Source organism: Stenella coeruleoalba (assembly GCF_951394435.1).
Source record: "Stenella coeruleoalba genome assembly, chromosome: 20".
NCBI lineage: Eukaryota > Metazoa > Chordata > Mammalia > Artiodactyla > Delphinidae > Stenella > Stenella coeruleoalba.
The window spans coordinates 46,844,290-46,869,287 of NC_137166.1; the positions used below are offsets into that span (position 1 = coordinate 46,844,290).

General features: G+C 51.3%; 1 protein-coding gene and 1 long non-coding RNA gene across 2 annotated transcripts; one reads left to right on the forward strand and one right to left on the reverse strand.

Moving 5' to 3' along the window:
• Positions 1–367: 367 nt before the first annotated feature.
• On the forward strand, positions 368–6,783 carry LOC307179493. Its single transcript, XR_013825398.1, has 3 exons — positions 368–460; positions 2,496–2,555; positions 6,663–6,783. It is a non-coding gene; the product is annotated as an uncharacterized lncRNA (long non-coding RNA).
• On the reverse strand, positions 996–24,354 carry NUMBL (NUMB like endocytic adaptor protein). Its single transcript, XM_079908669.1, has 10 exons — positions 24,122–24,354; positions 20,451–20,535; positions 18,289–18,428; positions 16,829–16,903; positions 16,665–16,739; positions 15,594–15,734; positions 11,269–11,458; positions 6,711–7,016; positions 3,045–3,167; positions 996–2,153 (listed from the first exon to the last, which is right to left on the reverse strand). Exons 1-10 carry the CDS (start codon positions 24,143–24,145, stop codon positions 1,543–1,545), a joined length of 1,770 nt encoding a protein of 589 aa, XP_079764795.1. The 5' UTR covers positions 24,146–24,354; the 3' UTR covers positions 996–1,542.
• Positions 24,355–24,998: the final 644 nt, after the last annotated feature.

Consider the following 24,998-nt stretch of genomic DNA (forward strand, 5'->3'; position numbering starts at 1 on the left):
GAGCCATCTGTCACAGGTCCCCTAGTCCAGGATCCAGCCGGTTGACGGGCTGTAATGTAAACCCTTGAGGGCAGACCCTAGGCTTGTTCCCTCAGAGCCTGGTGGTTCAGTGACTGGCCTTGAGGTCGACCAGAAGCTGGGCTTGAATCCCAGCTCCCCCACTAATCAGATGTGTGACCTTGGGTAAGTGACTCAACTTCCTGATCTGTCAAATGGGGATATAATATTGGGTTTCATGAAACCAATCTCATCATTTTAGAGAGCCATAAAGAATTAAACATATAATTTATATATTATATATTTTAAAATATATAACTTTGTAGATGGTATCAAGGAACCCAAGAAACAACAGAGAGACTTAAAAACGGGCTGCCACGTCAGATGACACTTTGGCCTAAGTTATGGAAAATGCAGTTGCTGAAACGTGAATTCGCCAGCTCGAAGATATGCTACTCCAAACGTAATTATTTAAAATTTTAATACTGAAGTTATTAGCAGCAGATTATATGTTTTTTTAATTCCTTGTTTCAAAATCTATAAGAATCAGAAATGGAGTGATTAATTTGGGGTACCCATTAATAACCCACTTCTTGAGTGCTGGGTCAGTGTTACCTGCTCCCATGCTACGACTCAGAGGTGAATATGCAGGGAGACCCTTTTTACTCCCTCTGGTTTTAGGAGATGACTCAGGAGGAAAGGCTCTGTCTCCACACCATCCCCGCTGCACACACACCCTGCCTTCTAGAGGGGCACCATTATATTCTTCCTTTATTGGCTGTCCTTGTATAATACAAATCTGCAAGTTTAGATACAAAAAAATCTGGAAATAAAAGATAGAAAAGTACCCGCCAGGCACCCCCTTCCTTCTTCCCGGACCCCTCCCCAGCGGGCACCGACGTGAGGTAACTGAGCATCTTCTTCCCCTTCCCCTTCCCCCCCTACCTGCCTCCTGGGCCCCCAACTTGGCCCCCTACCCCCATGAGACCCTGGCCCAAAGAACATGTGGGCCCCCAAGGGGAGGGGAGGGGTGGTAGGGGTGAGCACAGCATTGGCAGTGAACGCAGCAGGTGGGCAGAAGGAAGCCCTTTGTTTGTGCTGTGTATGGGGGCGGGGGGAATGACCAAACTTGGGGTGGGCACTCGTTTGGGGCCGAGGAGGGCCCCCAGGTGGGCATCCCTCCTCCATCCCACCCAATACTGGAAGGTAGAAGGTCAACAACAGAAACTGGGAAATACAGCTGGAACCGAGGGCACTCGGTGGGATTGTGGCCATCCCCCTGGGTCTGGGTTCCGGGGAGAGGGGGCCATGCCAGCCTAAGTCTGGCAGAGAAATGGGTCCCTTAGCCAGGCTGGGTCCGTCCCTGAATTCCATCCTATCGCAACCTGGGCGTCACAATGTCGGTTCTGTACTGGTCGTGGGAGGTGGTCGAGAGAAGGGTTAGAGAGGTCGTCAGGAGGGTGCAGCCCCAGGGAGCAGGACTGGGGAGAGGTTGGGCCTCCACTCCCAGGTGTGGGGCTCCTGGAGATGATGGGGTGACTCGGGCTACAGTTCAATCTCGAAGGTCTTCTGCAGGTCGCCCGAGAAGGGGTTGGAAGGCTTCTCTACAGCAGGTTTGCCTTCTAACGCTGCCCACTGGGCCTCAAAGGGGTCCAACTCAGGGGCCGGGGCGGGCGCTGGCTCTGGGGGCCAGGGCGCCCCATTGGGGCGAGGACGGGCCTGGCCCCCAGGGGCGCTGGGTGCTGCAGGGGGGGGGAAGGCCCCAGCTTTCCCAATCAGGGTGGCAGGCTGGGGCTGGAGCTGGGCGGCTGAGCAGAAGGCGTTGGCCACCATCTGTGAGGGTGTGATGCCCACCACGGGCACGCGGGGCATGGGCGGGTAGCCCAAGCCCGGGTAGGCGGGCACAAAAGGGGGCTGCATGTGTGGAGGCGGCAGGAACACGGCCACCTGGGCAGGCGCGGCGTCGAAGGGCCCCACGGGGGCGGGGAAGGGCTGCAGGCCGGGGGGCACGGCAGGCACCGAGGCTGCCTGCTGCTGCGCCTTTGCCACCTGGGACACCTCCTCCAGCCACCTCTCGGCCTCCGAAGGGGTCCGCTTGTGCCCAGGCTGGAAGGCAGCTGCAGGGGGCGCGGAGGGCTCACCCCAGGCAGAAGTCCCTGGAGAGAGGAGAGGGGCAGTTAGGGGGCATGGGCTGCAGCAGAGAGAACCCCAGGCTGGGGATCAGACTCTGGACCGGGCTGCCTTGCCGCCTTGCACCCAGCTCTGCTCTTCATTAGCTGCATGGGCTTTGGGCAAATGGCTTGACCATCCTGGACCACAGGTCATGCAGTGCTACGAAAATTCACTTCTGAGATTCTAAGGTCCTAAGATGAAAAGTCTAGGCACGACTGACAATCACCCAGGCCGGCTTCCCTTCTGATTGGTCAGTAGCAAACCTGTTACTAAATATGTTTTAATATCACCCTTGGCTCTAATATTTTGACACTGTATTGTCTTAGGAGGCTAAGATTCTAAGATTGCATGGATCTTCCTCAGAGTGTACTCTTCTAACATAGTGGGTAAGTTTCAGCGTTTTTAAGTTTGTGTTTTCTAAGATTCTAGAGTTCTAAATTTACATTGTTTGTAATTCCAAGGTGCTTCCACGTGTTTAGGATAAGCACGTGGCTCTAAGGTGATCCCTTGGCACTGTTTTCTCAGAGAGCACTCTTTTAAGGTTGTAAGATTCCAAGGTTTCCTGGCTCCAAATCTGTTAGGTTCTAATATCTTGTGATTCAAAGGCTGTAGGTTTCTAGATTTTATGGTTCTAAGACAGCAAGGTTTAAAAACTGATTCCGTGGTTCTAAGGTGACCCCATAATTCTTATGTTATCTCGTGGTTCTAGGATGAACCCGCGGCTCTGAGACAACCCCGTGGTTCTAAGATGATCCATGGTTCTAAGCCTGTGGGATTCCCAGATTCCCAGAGTCTCTGCAGTAGCCCTGAAAGGAGCAGGGGGATGCAGGAGGGGCACTGCAGGGCATCTGCCCCAAGAGAAGGGCTGAGTTTACCTGTTGAGGCTGGCGGTGGCCCTGGTGCTGGCGCTCCAGCACTGGCAAAAGATGAGCTGATCTGTGTACACAGGGCGCTGATGCTGTCGCTGTCACTGGCATTGGGAGGTTCCATCTCAGGCACTGGGAAGTCAGGGAAGGGTGGAGGTCAACGAACAGGCCCAGGCTCTGCCCTTGACCCCATCCCCGCAGGTGGCCCTCACAAGGTATGTGGGTTGGTGGGTCCACTCTGCAGTAACTAAGTGGCCACGGCCACAAAAGTGGTAACTGTGCACACGTGTGTGTGTGCGGCATCTGAGTGGTATGACAGCCAAGTAGCGTGTGACATCTGATGGCAGTCACGGGGATCCCAACCCAAGGAGGACCTCAAGAGCTGTATGTAGCCGCAAACCAGAAGAAATATTTTAAATGCTTGACAATATACATTAATTTTAAAATATGTTCAGGGAATTCCCTGGGCGGTCCAGTGGTTAGGACTTGGTGCTTTCACTGCCAGAGCCCGGGTTCAATCTCTGGTCAGGGGACCAAGATTCCACAGGCCGCGTGGCGCGGCCAAAAAAATAAATTAAAAATGTTCAACCACACGTATGACAAGAGCACCGACTAGTCAGAATGGATATTGCCCACGCTGCTGGTCACTCTGGGGATCATCTGTCTTGCTCTGAGTGCGGAAGTGGGGCCCCACCAGGCCTGGCCCATAACATATGTCATGAGGGCAGAGATGCACCTGTGCCTGCAAGACAGGACACGCTGAGCAGGTGTGGTGGCCTCGTGAGGGCTTAGGATGAGAAAAGGCACCATCCAAATAAACAAGAGGACCGTCAAGTGTGGCGTGTGACAAGTGCCTGTGACAGCTCAGCGAGCGGCTATCTCCAAGGGAGTGTGTGTGATGCTCCTATGAGCGTCAGAAAGAAACTAGCTGTAGGAGTCAGCAGGTGTGACGTGGGGCTGCCCAGGTGGGACAGTAGGTGGCTTCCAGGTCATTTCTATGATGACTGTGCCTGTTGGTCCAAATGGGTGTGCAGCTTCTGGGGGGTGGCATCTGAGTGTGACTGAAATCCAGGTTGTGGCATCCGACTGTGATTCCCCAGCGTGAGCCAATCTGCCTGCGTGATGTACGGAATTCGGCATGAATTAGCCTATGTGACTTGTGATTCACACAAGTTTGTGTGAATCCAGGTGTGTCGTTCGTGAGCGTGTGTTAACCTGTGTGTGTGATCTCTGAATGGGACACCTGGATACGTGCTTTCTTTCCTTCTTTTTTATTGAAATATAGTTGGTTTACAATGTTGTGTTAGATTCAGGTGTACGGCAAAGTGATTCAGTTATACATATATACATATATATATATTCTTTTTCATATTCTTTTCCTTTATGGTTTATTACAGGATATTGAATATAGTTCCCTGCTATACAGTAGGGCCTTGTCGTTTACCAATTTTATATACAGTAGTTTGTATTGGATACGTGCTTTCTAAGTGTGTGTAATGGTAACACCTGGTCCTGCAACTTCCGAGTGTGTGTGATTTTTGATTGCCCATGACTAAGTGTGTGACTAAGTGTGTGTGACACCCGCAGTGGAGTGGGACATCTGCGTGAGTCCATGAAATTTTTGTGCGGCAAGTTACATCCAAGCAAGTGGGCAACTGGCTACAGGCACGCGAGGCTCCTAAATGAAGTCTGGGGTGCCTGCCACCTCTCAGGGATCAGGTGTGGCAGCCCTGGGGGTGTGCTTAATGGCAGGTTACTTAATGAGGACAGCAGATCTGAGGGCGCGTGCAGTACCTGGGGTGCTGCACAACATGGAGTGAGCGTGCGTCATTCTCAGCGAGCGTTGGCATCTGCTCAGCAGTCACCTTTTGCAGTAGCCCGGCCTCCTGGATACAGATCAACACCTCCCACACCAGTCCCCAGGGCCACAAGGGGTAGGTGTCTCGGATTTGGCATATGGAAGCAGGAGAGCCGGCCAGACCACATGACTTCACTGACAGCTGGGAGGAAAGGCAGCTCTCCTGCCTGTCTCCCTCGGGCAAACCATAGTTCCATGCCACCTCTCTCCTCCCTTTTTCCCATGGCATACATTTTTAAATCACAACCTATGCCATCTCTCTCCTTTTCCCGGTCCATGGCAGACATTAGTAATCAAACATGATGCTTTTCTCCCATTGAACTCTTTGCTCACCTTACCCCTCACCAGTAGAGCCCTGTGGCTCTACTGGCCAAATGCTGAAAGAAAGGACTGGTCCTTGCAATTCCATCTTCCCTCGAAGACATGGCTAATCGGTGATGATGGGTGCTGCCTCTGCACAATCCTTTACCCAGAAGCCACATCACGAATCCATCACTATGCACCCTGACCCCATGATCCCCATGCTCACTTGTGCCCTTCACCTCATGTTTCCATAAGCCAAATTCTGAGAGTCATCTCTTGGGCAAAACATAATACTCCTGCTCTCTCTTCTCGCTTGCCCATGGCAAACTTTGCTAATCAGTCATGTGGTGTGCCACCTCGCTCTTTTCTCTTGCTCAAGTCAGACACTGTAAGGAGATCATGATGTCTGTCATCACTCTATTCTCCCTGCCCTAGGCAGACATTGTTAATCACAATTCTTCTTTCCTCTGAACCTGGATCCTTGACCTGGCCAGATCTCATGGCTCTACTGGCCAAAAGCTTGGAGGGAGCATTAGCCTATGGTGCCTCAGTCTCCTCTTGAGCAAAAACATGGCATCTGGGCAGCTTCTCTCCTCTCCCTTGCCCATGGACGTCTTGCTAATCAATCATGACATATGCCACTGCTCTCATGTCCCTAACTACAGCAGACAGTACTAACTGATCGTGAGTTACGCCACTTTTTTGCTATCCCTTGCCTGGAGCAGACATTGCTAATCGATCACAGCTTACACTACCTCTCTCCTCTCCCAGACTGATGGCAGACATTGCTAATTGATCACATGTTGCTCCTCTCCTTTGCCTGTGGCAGGCAGTGCTAATTAATCATGGTGTGACCTAAGTGTCCATTGACAGATGAATGGATAAAGAAGATGTGGCACATATATATACAATGGAATATTACTCAACCATAAAAGGAAACGAAATTGAGTTATTTGTAGTGAGGTGGATAGACCCAGAGTCTATCATACAGAGTGAAGTAAGTCAGAAAGAGAAAAACAAATACCATATGCTAACATATATATGAAATCTAAAAAAAAAAAAAAAAATGGTTCTGAAGAACCTAGGGGCAAGACAGGAATAAAGACACAGACGTAGAGGATGGACTTGAGGACATGGGGAGGGGGAAGGTTAAGCTGGGACGAAGTGAGAGAGTGGCATGGACATATATACACTACCAAATGTAAAACAGATAGCTAGTGGGAAGCAGCCGCATAGCACAGGGAGATCAGCTCGGTGCTTTGTGACCACCTAGAGTGGTGGGATAGGGAGGGTGGGAGGGAGATGCAAGAGGGAGGGGATATGGGGATATATGTATACATATAGCTGATTCACTTTGTTATACAGCAGAAACTAACACAACAATGTAAAGCAATTATACTCCAATAAAGATGTTAAAAAACAAAATCATGGTGTGTACCACCTCTTCTCTATCTTGCTTACAACAGACAGTGGCATTGATCCCGATGTTCCCTCCTGCTGAGCCCCAGGCTCACCTGTGCCCTTCACCTGGAAGTCAGTGCGGCGCTGCAGCGTGGATGGCAGCTCATTCAGCCGTAGGCTCAGCTGCCGTTTGAAAGGTGAGTTCTTCTGGCTGAGCGCCGGGAACCCACGGAAGGAGCCCTGGCGAACCAGCTGCTCCAAGGGGGCATGGCGCCGGGGGATGGCAGCCGCAGTGGTGCCTGCAGCCACTGGGGTGCCCGCCTCACCCTTCTCGCCAGGGGATGTGGTGGCCGGTGTTGGGGACACGTGCCCAGGCTGGGCAGGGCCAGGAGCCGCACTTGGGGCAGCTGCTGCCTCTGCTGGAGACATGGGTGAGACAGGTGGTTAGATAGCTCACCTTGGCATTGGAGGCCTCTCCTACCCAGACCCCTTGATTGTTTTCCAATGCTGCCTTCCTCACCCAATGTGCCCTGCCCTCAAGACAGGCTGGTCAGTGCCCCCAAATGTCGCTCCTCCCCACCCAAGCCAGGACCACTTTCCCCAGGAGGCCCGTGGGGGAGTCGTCACCCACCCTGACCCTCTGTGTGTCTCAAGCTTTCTGTCCCCCATCCATCTTCCTCTGCTGCTTCTGCTATTTCTCCCTCTGAGGCCTTCTGTCTCCCTTTCTAATTAATTTAACAAACACTTTTTGGGTGCATGACCAAGGTATCAGGCATTGTTCCAAGTGCCTTGAAAGTATTAACTCATTCAGTCCTCACAACCACCCAGTGAGGTTGATATTGTCATTATCCCCATTTTACAGATGTGGAAACTGAGGCCCAGAAATGGCAAGTGACTTGCCTGAGCCATAGTGTGAAGGAAGGGGCAGGCTGACTCCAGAGTCTGAGTTCCAGATGACTGCGCTAACCTGTCTCTCCCTCTGGCCTGGTCTCTCCACATCATGCTGTCTTCCTCCATCATTCCATCTGCTCTGCTCTCTGTCACCTCCCACCATTCTTCCCACCTCAAGTACCTCCTCCCTTCCTCCAGTTGCTACCCATTGTTCTAGACCCAGCTTGGCATACTTCTTCCTCTGAGGAGTTTTCCAGATTGTTTCAGCCCCTCAGCCTGGGCTCCCTCCCCTCTGGGACTGTTCTCAGTCCTCTGCAGGTACCTGGTCTCCCCACTCAGCATAAGAAGCGGGCTCTTCAATGGCAGGGTCTCCCCACCCCTGCCAATACACAAACACACAGCCATCCTCCCATCAAGGCGTCACCTGAGCCGCAGCCTGAATGCTAGTGAGGTTAAACTCAGGCCCAGAGAGGGCAGGGAGGGTGCCCAGCGCTTCTCCCACCTTCCATGAGGGGGCGGTGAGGCTCTTACCCAGGCCAGGCTGGGGGCAGTGGAAACAGCCCGGGACACGTTGGAACTGGGAAACCACCTCTGCCCCCCACCACCTTGGGCTTCAGGAAGTCTCCTCCCCTCTCCGGGCTCCAGTTTCCCCAACTAAACCTGGGATAAACATCCCTCAGCTGCCTTCCCAGGTCTCCCGAGAGGGTCAGTTGAGGCAGTGAATGTTCAACGCTCTGGAATCCCACAAAATCTTGGTAAACAACTTTGTGGAAAGTGCACTGCTCCGTAACTCCTGAACTGAAGAGACCTCTTTGTGAACGTGCGGTGCCTTGAGACTGTGAATCAGCGCATCATCAGCAAAACACTGTCACGTGTTCGGCAAATCATATACCACACTTTGTAAACTCTCATTTTTGCGGTGCAGGCTCTCAAGTGCTTTCTACAATGCAAAGTACCTGGAACGTATAATATCCTTTGGAAACAGCAAAATCCTTTGCAAACTCTAAAGCATATGACATTCTTTGTAAATTTGAACATCCCATATAAATAGTAAACTCAGTGTACTCAGTGCGTTCTTTGGCAAACAATAAAATATCATATAGGGACTTCCCTGGTGGTGCAGTGGTTAAGACTCCGCACTCCTACTGTAGAGGGCCTGGGTTCGATCGCTGGTGAGGGAACGAGATCCCGCATGCATGCCGCAACTAAGAGTCACATACCACAACTAAGGAGCGCGCCTGCCACAACTAAGGCCCAGTGCAACAAAATAAATAAATAAATATATATATAAGACAGGTTTTCACTAAAAAAAAATATATGTACTTAAGCCCTCCGTTAACTATACTTTGTAATCTGCTTTACCAATAATAAAATTCTTTATAAATTCTAATAGATGATGTAAACAGCAAAATATTTTGTAAGCTGTGAACTCCTTAACTTTGTCAAGAGGTTTGTAAATGGTCACATAGTTTACCAAGAAAAACATATGTTGTAAACGCTAATATTCTAGCAAGTGATAAAAACTTGTTTTCCTAAACTTTTTAGCTAGAAATATTTTAAACTTACAGAAAAGATGTAATAATGGAACAAGGAGCACACATGTTCTCTTGTGTTAACTTGTTACCCTTGTTAACTCTTAACAAGTGTTAACTTGTTACAGTATTTGATCTGTCTCTCCTTCCATAATCTTTTTTCAGTATGATTTAAGAGTACGTTGCATACAATAAACAAGGCATGGAAACAACCTAAATGTCCATCAATAGATGAATGGATAAAGAAGATGTGGTAATATATATATACAACGGAATACTACCCAGCCATAAAAAAGAATGAAATAATGCCATTTGCAGCAACATGGATGGACGTGGAGATCATCATACTAAGTGAAGTAAGTCAGAAAGAGAAAGACAAATATCATGTGATATCACTTATATGTGGAATCTAAAAAAAAGATACAAATGAACTTATTCACAAAACAGAAATAGACTCACAGGCATAGAAAACAAATTTACGGTTACCAAAGGGGAAAAGGGAGCGGGGATAAATTAGGAGCTGGGGACTAATGGATGCACACTACTGTATATAAAATATAAATATAAATACATATAAACAACAAGGAAAAAAAAAAAGAGTAAGCTGCAGACAGCTTACCCAACCCTAAAACCTTCAGCATGTACCTAAGAACAAGGACAGCCTCCTACTGAACCACAGGACAACTTCTTACTTGGGAAGTTTAACATAGATATGATACTGTTAGCTAGTCTACAGTCCACATTCTAATTTCCCCAACTGGTCTACTCAGGTCCTTTATGGATGTTCATATATATATATATTTTTCAATGTATATATTTTATATACATATATTCAATATATATATATTGAATTGAATGTTGAATATGTATCTATATATACAATCTCCATGATTCAATTCAGTATCGCACGTTACATTTATTAATATTTGTCAAATCTCTTCAGTCTCCTTTATCCTGAATCCCAATTCAGGATTCTTTGTAAATTCTAAGCAGTGTTTTCCAAAAATGTAAAAACTAGAAACAGTTAAAAAAAGTAAAATAAAATTAAAAATTACATTTTGACTCAGCACACAATACACGTAAGTTTAAAAACTACGGTTTGAGAACTTATAAACTATTTGCCTTTGACCTAGAATGTTAGAGTTCACCAGGTATTTTTCAAACTTTCATGATGGCAACCCAGAATAAGAAATACCATTAACATGGTAACCCGTTCCATACACACACATACACACACACACACAGATATACTGACATAAAAGTACATTGAACTATACTTACCCTTACTACATTCAATTACTCTGATATTTTCTATTCTTTTCCATTTCATTTCTTAAAATGCTAACCACAACCCAGCAAGCTGACTTCACAACCCATTAACAGGGTGGATACACAGTTTGAAAAGCCTGGGAACATCCCTGGGTTAGCAGATAATAAAGCTCTCGGTGAGCTTTGCTGGGATTTGTGGCCAACAGAATATTGCCCAGAGGACTCCTTAAACTGAAGTACACTTTATAAACTGTAACCAAACTTTGTGGTTGGTGCTTTGCTTTGTATTTTTTACTTAAAAAAATCGGGGTGGGGGGGGCTTCCCTGGTGGTGCAGTGGTTAAGAATCCGCCTGCCAATAAGGGGACACGGGTTCGAGCCCTGGTCCAGGAAGATCCCACATGCCGCAGAGCAACTAAGCCCATGTGCCACAACTACTGAGCCTGCGCTCTAGAGCCCACAAGCCACAACTACTGAGCCCGTGTGCCACAACTACTGAGCCCATGCACCACAACTACCGAGCCTGTGCTCTAGAGCCCACGAGCCACAACTTCTGAGCCCGTGTGCCACAACTACTGAGCCCATGCGCCACAACTACTGAGCCTGCGCTCTAGAGCCCACAAGCCACAACTACTGAAGCCCATGCACCTAGAGCCTGTGCTCCGCAGCAAGAGAAGCCACTGCAATGAGAAGCGCGCGCACCACGGCGAAGAGTAGCCCCCGCTTTCCACAACTAGGGGAAAGCCGGTGCACAGCAATGAAGACCCAACACAGCCAAAAATAAAATAAATTAATTTTAAAAAATTTTGTTGTTTTGGGTTTTGTGTGTGTGTGTTTCCCTTTTGCTTTGTAAACTGTAGAGCCCCTGTACCTACCTCTGCAGCTCTCCCCCAATCTGGATCCCTTGGCCCCACCCTGGGACCATTCGGTGCCCAGCCCCGCCCCGCCCCGCCCCGCCCCGCCCTCCGGGCAGCGCCCACCTTTCTTTTTGTCAGCAGCCTCTCTCTCAGCCGGCCGCCCACCCCCAGACAGGCGGAAGGAGCCCTCCCGGGCGAAGCTGGTGCGGCTGGCATCAAAGGCAGCCGTGACTCCGCACTCCTTCTCCCGCCGCTGTTTCCGCTCTAGGCAGGCCGCAAACGCACACCCCACTGCGTGGCTCAGCCTCTCGCCCTGTGGGAAGAGGTTGGGGCAGGATTAGCGACGTTGTGCAGTGCAGACCGGACGCCGGGAGCCCCGGGGTCCAGCAGCTGGATGCTGGGTGACTCCGGCTGAGTCCCTTCACCTCTCTGGGCCTCAGTGCACATCTGCAAAATGAGGGACAAAAGACAGAGGCAAGAGTGTAGTACCGTATGGCTCCATTTTTTTTTTAAGATTTTTTTTGATATGGACCATTTTTTTAAAAGTCTTTATTGAATTTGCCACAATATTGCCTCTGTTTTATGGTTTGGTTTTTTGGCCGCAAGGCATGCGGGATCCCAACTCCCCAACCAGGGATCAAACCCACACTCCCCGACATTGGAAGGTGAAGTCTTCCCTGGGCTGCCAGGGAAATCCCTGGGTGGGTCCACTTACATGAAGTTACAGAATGGGCAAAACTAATCTATGGTGAGAAACTTCAGAACGGTGGTTGTTTCTTAGGGGTGGGCATAGGGACTGACTGAGAAGGAGTTTGAGGGGACAGTCTGGGGTGGTGGCAATGTTCTAGATCTTGATGGGGGGGTTGGGTTATACACGTGTATACAGTTGTCAAAACCCAGCAAATGTACACTTAAGGTTTGTGGTCAGCATGTATTTCGCTTCAAAAGAAAAAGAGCTGGAGACAAATATGAATTCTGCTTAATAGTATGCATGCTGAAGTGTCTGGGGGAAGTATTCTGATGTCTGCGACTTTGAAATGCATCCAAAAATAAGATGGAGAGATAAGTGATATAGTAAGCCCAGACAAATGTTAATGGCAGGATCTGGGTGGGGGGTGTCCAGGTGACTGGTGACTGTGCAAGTCTTTCGACATTGCTACATGCTTGAAAATACTTTGTAGTAAAGTATTGGGGTTAAAAACAACAACCTCTGTTTCTTGAGTGCCTACTTGAGAGACGCCAAGGCCAGAGAGCCTGGGATTGATGCTGGCTTCCCACTTCCCAGCTATGCGATCTGAAGAAAATCACTTCCCAGTACCCAACTCTCCTCATTTGTAAAATGGGGGCTCTAACAGCACCCACTTCACAGGGTTGTTGCAGGAATTAGGTGAACAAATATAAGCAAGGCATGCAGCACAAAGCCAGGCACAGGGAAACTCACATATGTGTCAGCGGAAATCTTGTGTAGCCCCGGGCTGAGCCCTGATTTGCATCCTTTTATGGAATCCTCACAACAGTGCCAGGAGGTGGACAATCTTATGAACCCATTTGACAGATGAAGAAATTAAGGTTCAGTCAACATGCCCATTATAACGAGTGACTGGCAGAGTTGGGATTCTAATGAGGTATGTCTGACTTCTGTTCCCTAAACAAGATGCTCAGCCACCTCTTAAAGTTGAACTTGGGGACAAAAATCCTCAACAAAATGCTAGCAATCTGAACCCAGCAGAATATTAAAAGAATCAAGTGAGATTTATTCCAGGAATGCAAAGTTGGTTTAACATATGAAAATCAATCAACCACATTAATAGAATGAAGAAAAATCCCCACATGATCATCTGGATTCTCACAGAAAAGGCATTTGACAAAATCCAGCACCCTTTCATGATAAAACACTCAACAAAGTTGGAATAGAAGGGAACTTCCTCAACCTTATAAAGGACATTTGTGAAAAACTCACAGGACTTCCCTGGTGGCACAGTGGTTAAGAATCTGCCTGCCAGTGCAGGGGACACGGGTTCAAGCCTTGGTCTGGGAAGAACCCACATGCTGCGGAGCAACTGAGCCCGTGTGCCACAACTACTGAGCCTGCACTCTAGCGCCCACGGACCACAACTACTGAGCCCGCGTGCCACAACTACTGAAGCCCGTGCGCCTAGAGCCCGTGCTCCGCAGTAAAGAGAAGCCACCGCAATGAGAAGCCTGAGCACCGCAACAAAGAGTTGCCCCCACTCACCGCAACCACAGAAAGCCCGCGCGCAGCAACGAAGACCCAACGCAGCCAAAAACAAACAAATAAATAAATAAAACAAAAAAAAAACAGTGTGGTACTAGCATAAGGAGAGACATATAGACCAACGAAACATAACTGAGAGCTCAGACATAGACCCACACATCTATGGTCAATTGATTTTCAATAAGGTGCCAAGACCATTCAGTGAAGGAAGAATAGTCTCTTTATCAAGTGGTGCTAGAACAACTGGATACAGTATGCACGTGAAAAAAAAATGAAGGTGGACTCTTACCTCACACCATTTACAAAAATTAACTCAAAATGTATCAGAGACCTAAATATAAGAGCTAAAACTATAAAACTCTTAGAATGAGACATGAGGTAAGTCTCTACAACCCTGGATTTGGCAATGAATTCTTAGATATGACACCAAAAGCAGAAATAACAAAAAAAATTGATAAATTGAACTTCATCAAAATGTGTACATTTGCACATCAAAGGACACTATCAAGAAAGCGAAAAGATGGGGCTTCCCTGGCAGTGCAGTGGTTAAGAGCCTGTGCTTGCAATGCAGGGGGCGCAGGTTCAATCCCTGGTCGGGGAACTAGGATCCCACATGCCACGGGGCCAAAAAAAAAGGAAAGTGAAAAGACAACCCACAGGATGGGGGAAAAGTTTTGCAAATCACGTAACTGATAAGCATCTAGTATCCAGAATATATAAAGAGCTCTTACAACTTAACGGTAAAAAGACAAACAACCCAATTAAAAATGGGTACAGGATTTGAATAGATATTTCTCTAGAAAAGATATACAAATGGCCAATAAGCACAGGAAAAGATGCTCCACATCATTAGTCATTAGCAACATACAAGTCAAAACCACAATGAGATACCACTCACACCTACAGGATGGCTAGAATAAAAAAAAAGTGTTGGCAAGGATGTGGAGAAATTGGAACCCTCATACATTGCAAGTGGGAATGTAAAGTGGTGTCGCCACCAAGGAAAACAACTTGGCAATTACTCAAAAACTTAAACATACTATATGACCCAGCAATTCCACTCCCAGGTATATACCCAGAAGAATTAAAAACAGGTATTCAAACAAATACTTGCATATAAATGTCCAGAGAAGCACTGTTCAGAATAGCCCAAAGGTGGAAACAACCCAATGTCCATCAATGGATGGATAAGTAAGCAAAATACGGTATATCCAAAATGTGGTATATCCATAGGAATATTATCCAGCCATATAAAGGGAGCAAGTACTGATACGATGCTACGACATGGATGAACCTTGAAAACATTATGCTACGTGAAAGAAGCTGGTCACTAAAGGCCAGTAGGTCACAAAAGGCCAATATACACCTCCCCAAAGAGCAGAGGGTGTGCCCCTCTTCATGCCTCCCTCCTTTACGTAGTTGGGATGAAGATGTGAAGGCTGGAGCACGCACATTCATCTTGGATCATGGAGTGGAACCCATACTCCAGCATAGCAACGAGCCATGGCCCTTGAGTGGGGAGGAGTCACACCAACGCTGTGCTGCCTGCCTGGGGATGTCTTTCACATGAAACACAAATGCCTATTTCACCGAAATCACTGGTATCTGAGGGTTTTCTGTCGCAAGCCTCAGAATCCTGTGAGAGTGCTTCTCAGAAGACAGTCCATTTGTCTCTTTCATCAGATCCTCAGAGGGGATCTTGACGCCCCCCTCCCCCCCAAAATATAAAGAACGACAGGCAAAATGAATCGACTCTGAAGGACGAGCGGGTACCCTGGGGGGTGTTGTTTCAGAAGGGCCCAAGGGGGCTGCTGGGGGCAGGAAACTACAGCTTGACTTGGGTGAGGTTTAAAAATAAGCAAAAATTCACGGAGCTGTGCCTGGGCCATCCGCGCATGTTACATGGTCCTCAATGAGAAAAGTTAGAGAAACATGAAGAACTACCGATAACAAGGAGGATGATGAGAACTAATGTCTTCCTGAGTGCTTCCTATATGCCAGGCATTGTTCCAAATACTCTGCGTCAACCCCCTCAAGTCTCACAATAATCCTCTGAGTTATGGGCTGTGAATACACTCCCTTTTCCAGATGAGGTCATGGAGAGGAGAGGTAAGGGGAGTGACTCACCTGACACCACACAGCGGGCTGGGGTTGGGCGTGGGACACCAGCATGGGAGACAGTCAGCTGGCTTTGGGCTTTAGTGATACTCACGGAGTCCTTGAGCGCCAGGAAACAGTGGCAGATCCAGCGGCGGGTGGTCCCATCACGGCAGATATAGGAGAAAGCCTTGTCCAGGTTGCGGTCAGGAGCACAGAAGGAGACCTTTTCAATGGTCTGGTCTACCAGCAGGTCCTGGGAGGCACCAGGGAGGCCAGGAAAGGCATGTGTACTGTTTTTCATGTATTCACTTAATATTCCCTTTGTGTCTGCTCTATATCCTGTCCTGAACGGGGTGGGGATCCTGCCCTTGTTGAAACAGCTGTGGGCCCTGCTCACATGGGGCTCCCAGTTTAGTGCAGGAATCAGACTCATCACCAGATGGAGACTGGCCAGAGTCACAGCCACGCTGTAATGAGGGAGGCACAGGCAGGGGGCTCAGGGCTGGGATCGGGGAGGCTCAGGGCCTTTCCGGAGCAAGAAGACGTGCCTGACCCAAGTTGGACGGGAGTCAGGCAAAGCTTGCTGGAGGGTGTCAATGCTGTTCAGTCATTCACCTAACTGTCTTCGTGCGCTGGCTGTGTCCTTGGGCAGTGTCTGTGCTAGGGGCAGGGAATTCAATGGTGAGCAAACAGATACCCGATCCCGGCCCAGGTAGATGGACAATAAACACACAACAGCTAACATTCGTTGATCGGAACACTTCCGCTGTACCAGGCATAGTTTTAAACTATTTGCATATACTTTCTCATTGAATGGTTGGGTCCATTTGTATCCCCATTTTTGCAGATGAGGCAAGCGAGGCACGGAAGGGTTAAATCTCATGCCCCTCATGCCCAGGGTCACCCGGCTGGTAAGTGGGTGAGCTGGGATGCGAGCTGAGGCGGCTGCTCTACGGTCTGTGCTCTCACCCACAATCCACGCTAGTTCCCAAACAGCCACAGGACTCAATCCTGAATTACGGCTGTGAGGTGCCGACATGTTACAGGAACCCACGGCTGAGTCTAGAAGGTCCCTGAGGGAGGGACGTCCTAGAGGTGGGTGAGAAGGCGTCCCTAGCCCCATTCGAGCAGGGTGAGGAGAGGGGCCCACTGGTGCCCACTCCCAGGCCCACGGGCCCCCTACCTTGGTCTTGTCATCTACCACCCGGAGCCCATCGGCTGACACCCACAGGACAGACTTCACAGACTTCCGGCCCATCTGGAGTGGAGGAGGAGGACAGAGGGTGTGGTCAGGGCTGGCTCTTCTGCTCTGACCTTGCCCCCTCCCTGCCCCAGCCTCTCACTCACCGCCTTCAACTTCTTCACAGCATCTTCACACACGTGCATCCCCCGGGACTCCTCCACCTCCACGTGGCCCAGGTACTTGGTGCGAAGGGGATGGGAGAGCATGAAACAAGCAGAGTAATCAATCATTCCTAGTGCTCACCGCGCCGCTGCGAGGCATCGCACAATGTCCTAAGCACATCACATGAATTAACTCATTTACTTTTTTTTTTTTTTTTTTTTTGCGGTACGCGGGCCTCTCACTGTTGTGGCCTCTCCCATTGCGGAGCACAGGCTCCGGAGGTGCAGGCTCAGTGGCCACGGCTCACAGGCCTAGCCGCTCCGCGGCATGTGGGATCTTCCTGGACCGGGGCACGAACCCATGTCCCCTGCATTGGCAGGCGGACTCTCAACCACTGCGCCACCAAGGAAGCCCAACTCATTTACTCTTTACCTCAACTTTGCAAGGTGGGGACCTTTTTTTTTTTCTTGGCCGCGCCACATGGCTTGTGGGATCTTAGTTCCCCTACCAGGGATGGAACCCATGCCACCCTGCAGTGGAAGTACAAAGTCTTAACCACTGGACTGCCAGGGAAGTCTGGGTACCTCATTCTTATCCCAGATATACAGGTGAGAAAACTGAAGCACAGCATGGAGTAATGATTCCCACCCTGCCTCTATCCTTGGCCTTTAACACATCCCTGGTGTCCTTCTGAGTGCCAGCATCTGCATCTGCGCCTGAGGACTGGCCCCAGGCAATGACTGATAGGAGCGGGGGTACACACGCCCGAGCTCCCTCACCCCGTGGGTGGGATGGCTCGATTTCCCACAGTTCCCTAGTGGCATCAAGCTCAGCTGCTCACAGCTATAGTTTAGTAAGACACCCTTTACTGGCTGCCTTCCCTTCCTCACTCTCACCAGCATTTCCTGCACCTCCCAACAGCCCCTCCCTCGCAAGGTCCGCTTCTAGGGGAAGGGAAAACAAGGTGGGAGGGGGACGCTGTGACCATCGTCTGTTGTCACCCAACCAGGAAGGGAATGAGTGGAGAATCGAACCTGAATCCTGCTGTCTCCCTTATAAATTTTCGTGTGTGTTGTAAAGGGTCGTGGTGGTCTAAACCAGAACGCACTTAACAGTAGAGGGCTTTGCAAATGCTACAGAATTTTTGTGACCTCCCAGTGCCCCCCTGGAATCTGTGAGCTCCCACAGAATAGCGTGACTCCAGGCGGGACGCCCCCCCCCCCCAACCCCAGCTAATATTTTCCTGGCACAAGAGAATGGGTCTTGGTTTCTAATCCCAACTTTAAGGGACTCGGGCGGTGCGGTCCTGCTTCTGCAGGATCCGCAGTTCTTCGGGGCTGTGAAGTCTCTTGGGTCTCAGCCACCTCACCGGGCAACGGACAACAGACACGGGACACGCACGCGCACAGCGAACAGCTCGCACACCGCCGCAGCCCCGCCCACACGAGCCCCGCCCACTCACCCTGACCGGGAAGCTGCACGTGCCCTTGCGCACCGCGTCCTCGTCCGCCTGCCACTGGTGTGGGCGCGATGCCTCAGGCACGTAGGCTGGTTTCCGCCGCCGCAGGCTCTGGCGTAGCTTGTTCATGGTGCCCGCCCCGTCTGCTGACAGGAGTGCGAGTCAAGGGTCAGAGGCATGGGGCTCAAGGTGGGGGGAAATAGGGCTCAGGGAGCAAGGGGTCAGATAACATGGCAGTAGGGCTACAGGGTTAGGGGGTCACTGGGTCAGAGGACATGACATCCAGGGAACATAGACTAGCAGCAGTTAGGGGATACCGACAAAGGGGGCAACCGGAAGGCAGGGGAGTGGGAGAGTCGGCAGTGGGGATTCAGAAGACATGGGGCTAAGAGGCAGGGAGGTCTGGGATGTGTGCGTCGTGAGTCACAGCTTTTAGGGGTCTGGAGATTCGGGGTGTGACAGTCAAGAGGCATGATGATCCAAAGTAATGGGAAGTTAAGGCAGTGGAGGACATTGGGGTTAGAGGGCATAGCAGTCAGGGGTCACGAGGTCAGGGGTTTTAGGGGTACGAGGTCAGGGGATGAGGTGGTCAGAGGGCACAGGAGTTGAGACTTGCATGGGTCCGATGTGGGGGACTCAGAAGGTCCAGGGATTGCGGTTCAGAGCCCAGGTCAGAGGGTGCTGGGGACAGGGGTGGGTCTCTGCAACTCTGAGATACAGCCCCTCTGACAAATGTGTCTGTTCTAAGGCAGAGGCCCCTGGGGAGGCGTGCACCTGCGATGTCAGAGGTAGGGATGGAGGTGGTGGCCAGTCACTAAGACAGCCTTTGCTGACTGAGAAGCCATACTGAGTCCCAGGAGGAGTGTGAGGGGACACCTAGGACAGAGCACCAACAGATGAGACTCCGCCTGTGTGTGCAAGCAAGTGTGCAGCTGGTGTGTTCCTTTTTTTTTTTTTTGGCCTCACTGTGCGGCTCGCAGGATCTTAGTTCCCCGACCAGGGATCGAACCCGCGCCCTCGGTAGTGAAAGCGCGGAGTCCCAACCACTGGACCACTAGGGAATTCCCTGGTGTGTCCCTGAGTGTTGTGTGTGAGGGTGTCTAGTTCTGCGCATGCACCTATTGTCTGTGAAGGCTGTACGGAAGGACACAGGTCTGAGAATGGTTGTTGATGAGAGTATGTGTCTGTGAATGCTGTCTGTGTCCAAGAGTGTGGCTGTCATCTGTGAGTGTAAGTCCCTGAAGCTTATGGCCGAAGAGTAAGCTATGTGTGAGAGTGGTGGTGAGTGTGTGTCAGGGAATGTTGCCTGTGAGGATGGGTCTGTGTTTGAGCATGAAGCTGCTGTCTTTGAAAGGGTGTGTCCGTGACTGTTGTCTTTGAAGCTGTGTGTCTGTGTGAAGATGTGGCTATTGTCTTTGATGACCACTGCCCATGACAGTGTGTGTCTGTGAGAGTTACCCAAGATACCACATCTGTCCAAGAGTGCAGCTGTTGGTGGTGAGGCTGTGTGTCTGTGGCTGTTTGTGAGGGTGTGTCTGGGTCAGATAAGGTGGGTGTTGTTGCAGAGAATGTGGGTCCGTGAGTGTTGTTCTGGGGGTGTGTCTGTACGCAACCGTTCATCTGTGAGGCTGTGTGAGGACATGAGGTTGTCATCTTTGAGAGTGTGTTTGTGAGTGTTATTTGTGAGGGTGTGGTGGTGTGAGAATGTGGCTGTTGTCTATGAGAGTGCTGAGTGTTATTTGTGAGACTGTGTCTGTGTGCAAAAGTATAGCTGTTTTTTGCATCCCTTGAGAGTCCCTGAGTCTGTATCTGGTGAGTGTCTGTGCTCACCTGTGAGGGAGTCTGGCTGTTGTCTAGGATTGTGTCTGTATGTTTGTGTGACTGTGAACCTGTGGGTGTGGGGATGTTGGTGTGTGTCTGAGTGTCCAAGTGTGTGTGTGTGTGTGTGTGTGTGTGTGTGTGTGTGTGTGTGTGTGTGTGTGAGAGACCTAGTCTAGGTGGGTGTGTCTGTGAACGAGGTCACTGAGTGTGCCGGGAAGTCATTTGGGGGTGTCCGCTTGTGAGTGTGATTAAGCCTGTGTGACCGCAGGGACAGTTCCTTTGGCTATGCGAGGCAGACCCACCCAGTCACTCAGCCTTCGCCCTGTCCCCAGCTGGCCACTCACCTGGCTCCGTCCTGGAGGTTTCAGGGGGCCCCAGGGCCCCACAGGGGGCAGGGGGCAGATGCTGCTCTGGCCTCCTGGGTCCGCCCTGCCCAGGGGAGGGAGGAAAAGTTGAGAAGCTGGCTTGGGATAGGGCACAGTCCCCTACCTCACCCCCTCTTTGGACATCAGCCAACCCCCCTTCATCTCAGGATCTCTGATGAGAGCCCTGGTTGTCATAGCAACTGTTACTAAGGCAATCAGCCACCTGGTTGCAAGGGCCCAGGAACGAGTAGGTGTGTTTCGGGAGCATCTGCTGGGGATGTCCTGGCCTCAGGAGGCTGTCTGTACCCAAGGGGATGGTGTGAAGGGGGTGGCCTGCCCTCTAGACACATGTCCAGGGCTGCACACACACATACAGTCACATGTGTACATGCAACTCTGGTCCCCAATTGTCCCTAGAACCTGGTCACAGCTCTGCACAATTACACACAGAGACAACCACAGGGACACACACTGGATCACGCAGAAACACATCAACAGTCACAGCCACTGTAAATACCTGGCTACACATCCAAGTTCACAGACATACAGTCTCTGCTACGGACCATTTGTCCACAGGTATGTAGAGTCCCAGGCTGCCCAGGCACTGCCACAAACGTCTGGTCATATCAGTAACTGGTATTTTGTCACTTCTCTTTTCTCTGCCATCTACAAAGAGCTGGGTCCGGGCACACCCACTGGGGCAGCCCATGGCCAACCAATGACAGTTGTTTCCTCGGGCACCCAACCAAGATACTCACATTACAGACCCACCCATGTAGAATGACACCCCGCAGGAGGTCACCTATTAGCTCTGAGGCACACACACTTGTCACATACAGCTCCCCTGCTGCCTGCTGACATCTGGTCAGGGATGCATGCAGACACACCGACACACATTTGGTCATACCGAGTCACACCCAGCCACAGCCACATGTGTTTAATCGTCGCCCGGCACACAGCTGCACAAGGACACTCGACCCCAACTGTATCAGTCACACCAACACACCTTTCTGGTCACACACTGTCACACAGCCATACGTCCCAGGCGTAGAGGCACACGTCTGGTCACGGTATCAGCCACACGTACATGGACGGTTCTCCATACCCAAGCACACACACAGACCCCGATGGCCACGGCCCAGGCATTAGAAAGAAATGGGCACACAAACTCGGGACATGCATACAACCATCCAGAGACAGTTCTCCCCAAGGACGGACACACTCAGACACAGCCAGACAGTCAGCGGCTCAGAGTCACAGCCATACGCATTTCAGAAACGGTCATGTATGCAAAGTCCCACAGCATGAGTGTCCACGTTACCCAGCCATATATCACGGTCATGGTACCTATCTCACAGTTACCCGCCATCCCACACCCAGCTGTACCATGTCAGACCATCACAGAGAAACACACGGTCTCTCTTCCTGCAAACATGGAAGTCACACCGACAAGTATGGGGCCACATACGATCACAGCCCCATGTGGAGAGACACATAATATCTCACACACGGAGGCATCAGCACACAATTTCCATTACACACACACAAGCAAACAGTCAGGTATGTGCTTAGAAATACAGGGACCCAGACAGAGCATTTATAGCTGCGTTTACACAGAAGACACAGTTCCGGATAGAGTCATGTGTGGAATCAGGAGACAGTCACTCTGTCACCAAATCACACAGATTCAAACATAAGCCGCCCAGCACGTATACAGGGACACCCACCCACCCACCCCAAACAGCCACACGGCTACAGACACACACTCTTACAGACCATGACACAGACACAAGTATATAGAGTCACCCAGCGTCACAGACATGCAGGTCACACACAAATACAGAAGCCACAGTCACATACACATCCCCCCCCCCACACACACACCATCACTGGTGCCACCACACACAGACACATCTATAGTTTGAGTCACATGCAATGAAATAACCCACTATTAATAGTCTGTCAGGGTTTCAGACTCCAAGTCAAATATATAACCCAAATCACAGGTACACAACTATAACTGCACAGAATCAGTATCAACACACAGACCTAGATGCAGTCATTTATACAATCCCGGCCACACACACAGATGTGGCTTTGAACACACAACCGCAAACATACAAGTCACAGTGCCAGCACACAGCCTGTCACATAAGCACAGTGTGACTTCACATACAATGGCAGCCACACACCTAAAGTTGCAGGCACAGTTGTGTGTCATGCAAGCACATGTGTGACACACATATAAAATCAGAGACACAGTCACAAACATTCGAAGTCATTAGGACAGTTGCACATGGACACAGAGTCATAGACACAACTCCACTTACAGTCACAACTCCACCCACATCTTCAGTCAGCCACACACATGCCCAACCCCGTACTCAACAGATACAGTGTCACATACCCAGTTAGAGTTACCAAGGTACATACATGGGGTCACAAAAGACATAAAGACACAACCACATAGTCACAACCATGCACACACTCAAACACAGACAGACTGAAAAGTATAGGGTTCTGCACAGTGAGCGAGCAGCTGTCATATACACATACACAGCCACACAAATGCTGGGGTCACATACAGAGACACAATCACAGATGCTATCGGACACAACCACAAGCACGAAACACACGATTCCTCAGAGTCACCAGCTGCAGCTCACACACATACACACACAGGCAACCACAGTCACAAAAACACAGGGTCACACTCTTAGCCACCTCCCCATCGCTTGCTTCCCCGCTTCCACCCAGGTACCACACACAAAGCCATCATCACCGCAGACGCTGCAGACAGACAGGGCTGCACCAGGTCCCTGGGGAGCCGCCCCCTGGCCCAGCCTGAATCCTGGAGCCTGGGGGGCCAGAACCGGATGGGGAGGAGGTGCATTGTCTGTGCGTGGGGCCCCTCCCAGACAGCTGGGCAGCCCCAGGGACAAAGAGGGTGGCCCAGGAGACCTGTGCCCTGGGACCCTTGACCAAGTCTTTTTGTGTGTGGGGTTCCCTGAAATTCCCCTTATTTTATTCAGGCTTGGGGGGGATAGAGTCCCAGGCACAGAGACCTTGTTTTGAGAAGGGTCTGTTCCTGGGACGCCGCCCAAGCATGGGGGGATGCTGTGCCCCGGACGCCTCTGAGGCCTGGGGACGCACTGTGCCAGGAAACCCCCCGGGCCTTGGCTTGGTGGGGAAGCTGTGGGGACCCGGGGACCCCATTCTCAAGACCTTGCCTAGAGGGTTGCTGTGAGAGAGCCCCTCAGGCCGGTAGGGGTTAAGGATTGCGTCTGGTCTGGAATCCCCTCTTAGAGGCCTTGACTTCATAAGGAGGTTGCGTCCCAGACCCCATCCCCAAAATCTTGCTTAGGGGGTTGTACCTAGAATCTGTCCCCCTGTCCTTGATTTTTTTGAGGGGGAGGTCTGTGTCTGGGATCCGTATCTCCAGAGCCTTGACAAGACAAGGCCTGTGCCCGAGACCCCTGTCTCCCAAGATCTGGCTTGGAGGGGAGCCGATTCCTGGACCCCCACCCAGGACCACCCTCCCCAGCCTTGGCACCCTCTCTCCATCCGGGCGCCGCGGCCGCCTCCCACCCTCCGCCACATCAGCAGCGGCGCCGCCCCCGACCCGAGCCCCCTTCTCCCGCCCTTCTCACGCTGGCCGCCGCGCTGCGGGACATCCAGGGCTCCGGCGCCCCCGCCTCCCGCGGCCCCGGCTGGGCCCGGATCCCCGAGTGCTGCTGCTGCTGTGGCGGCGGCGGCAGCTCGGTCTGACGCGGGCCGGGGCCGGGGGCAGGGGTATGGTGCGGGATGCAAGCTCGCTAGCCTGCTCCGCTCCCGGGAGGATTCCGTTCCAGGGGCGGGGGAGTGCCCCTCCCGCTTCGGCTCCCCGCCCCAGCCCCGCCGCCTGCTGGATATGCAAAGAGACCCCGCCCCTTGACCAGCAGGCCACGCCTATACGCAATCACGACTCCGCCTCCTCCGGTGTGGCCACCGCCCCGCCACGCCCACTGGCCAGTCCTGGGCTGAGCACGCACGTGAATCTCGCTGACACGTTCCCCTAGGTCCATCCAGGCGTGGGCTCCCTTCCCCTCCGTGACCCCTGACCTCAGATCCCCCTAAGTTCCGCGTCCGAAAGATTTGCTTCGGGAGGCGCCTCGCGGTCTCTCATCCCCAAATCTTCCAGCTAACCCCACGGTTCTCCCAGCCCAGCGGGGGCGGGCAGAAGCGGTGACGAGGCACTTTTGCCAGGAGAGGGGGAATGAACAGACCCCGGCGTCCTGGTGCGCGATCGGTTCAGCTTTGGGGGTGGGGGCGCCAGGCTGGGACCGGGGAGCGGTTCTGGCCGCCCAAGTGCCCCCGCACCCGCCCAATCCTGTGGGTTTGGCAAAGCAGCTGGCAGGGGCATTAAGGCCCATTAGCAAAAGCGAGGTTGCTGGGAGCCGAGTGGAGGGAGCCAGGAGGCTGGGAGGTGGTGTGTGTGTTGTGGCGGAGCCGGGGGGTGGGGTTGGGGGTGGGGGTGGGAGGCCTTCT

Bases quoted from the DNA above. Each gene is read 5' to 3' on its own strand.
- NUMBL (XM_079908669.1), bottom strand. From the start codon at position 24,145: ATGTCCCGCAGCGCGGCGGCCAGC. The intron at 20,536-24,121 runs GTGAGAAGGGCG...TCCCCTGGGCAG, and splicing joins CCCGCAGCGCGGCGGCCAGC to GGCGGACCCAGGAGGCCAGA. The intron at 2,154-3,044 runs GTAAACTCAGCC...TCCTCTCTCCAG, and splicing joins GCCACCGCCAGCCTCAACAG to GGACTTCTGCCTGGGGTGAG.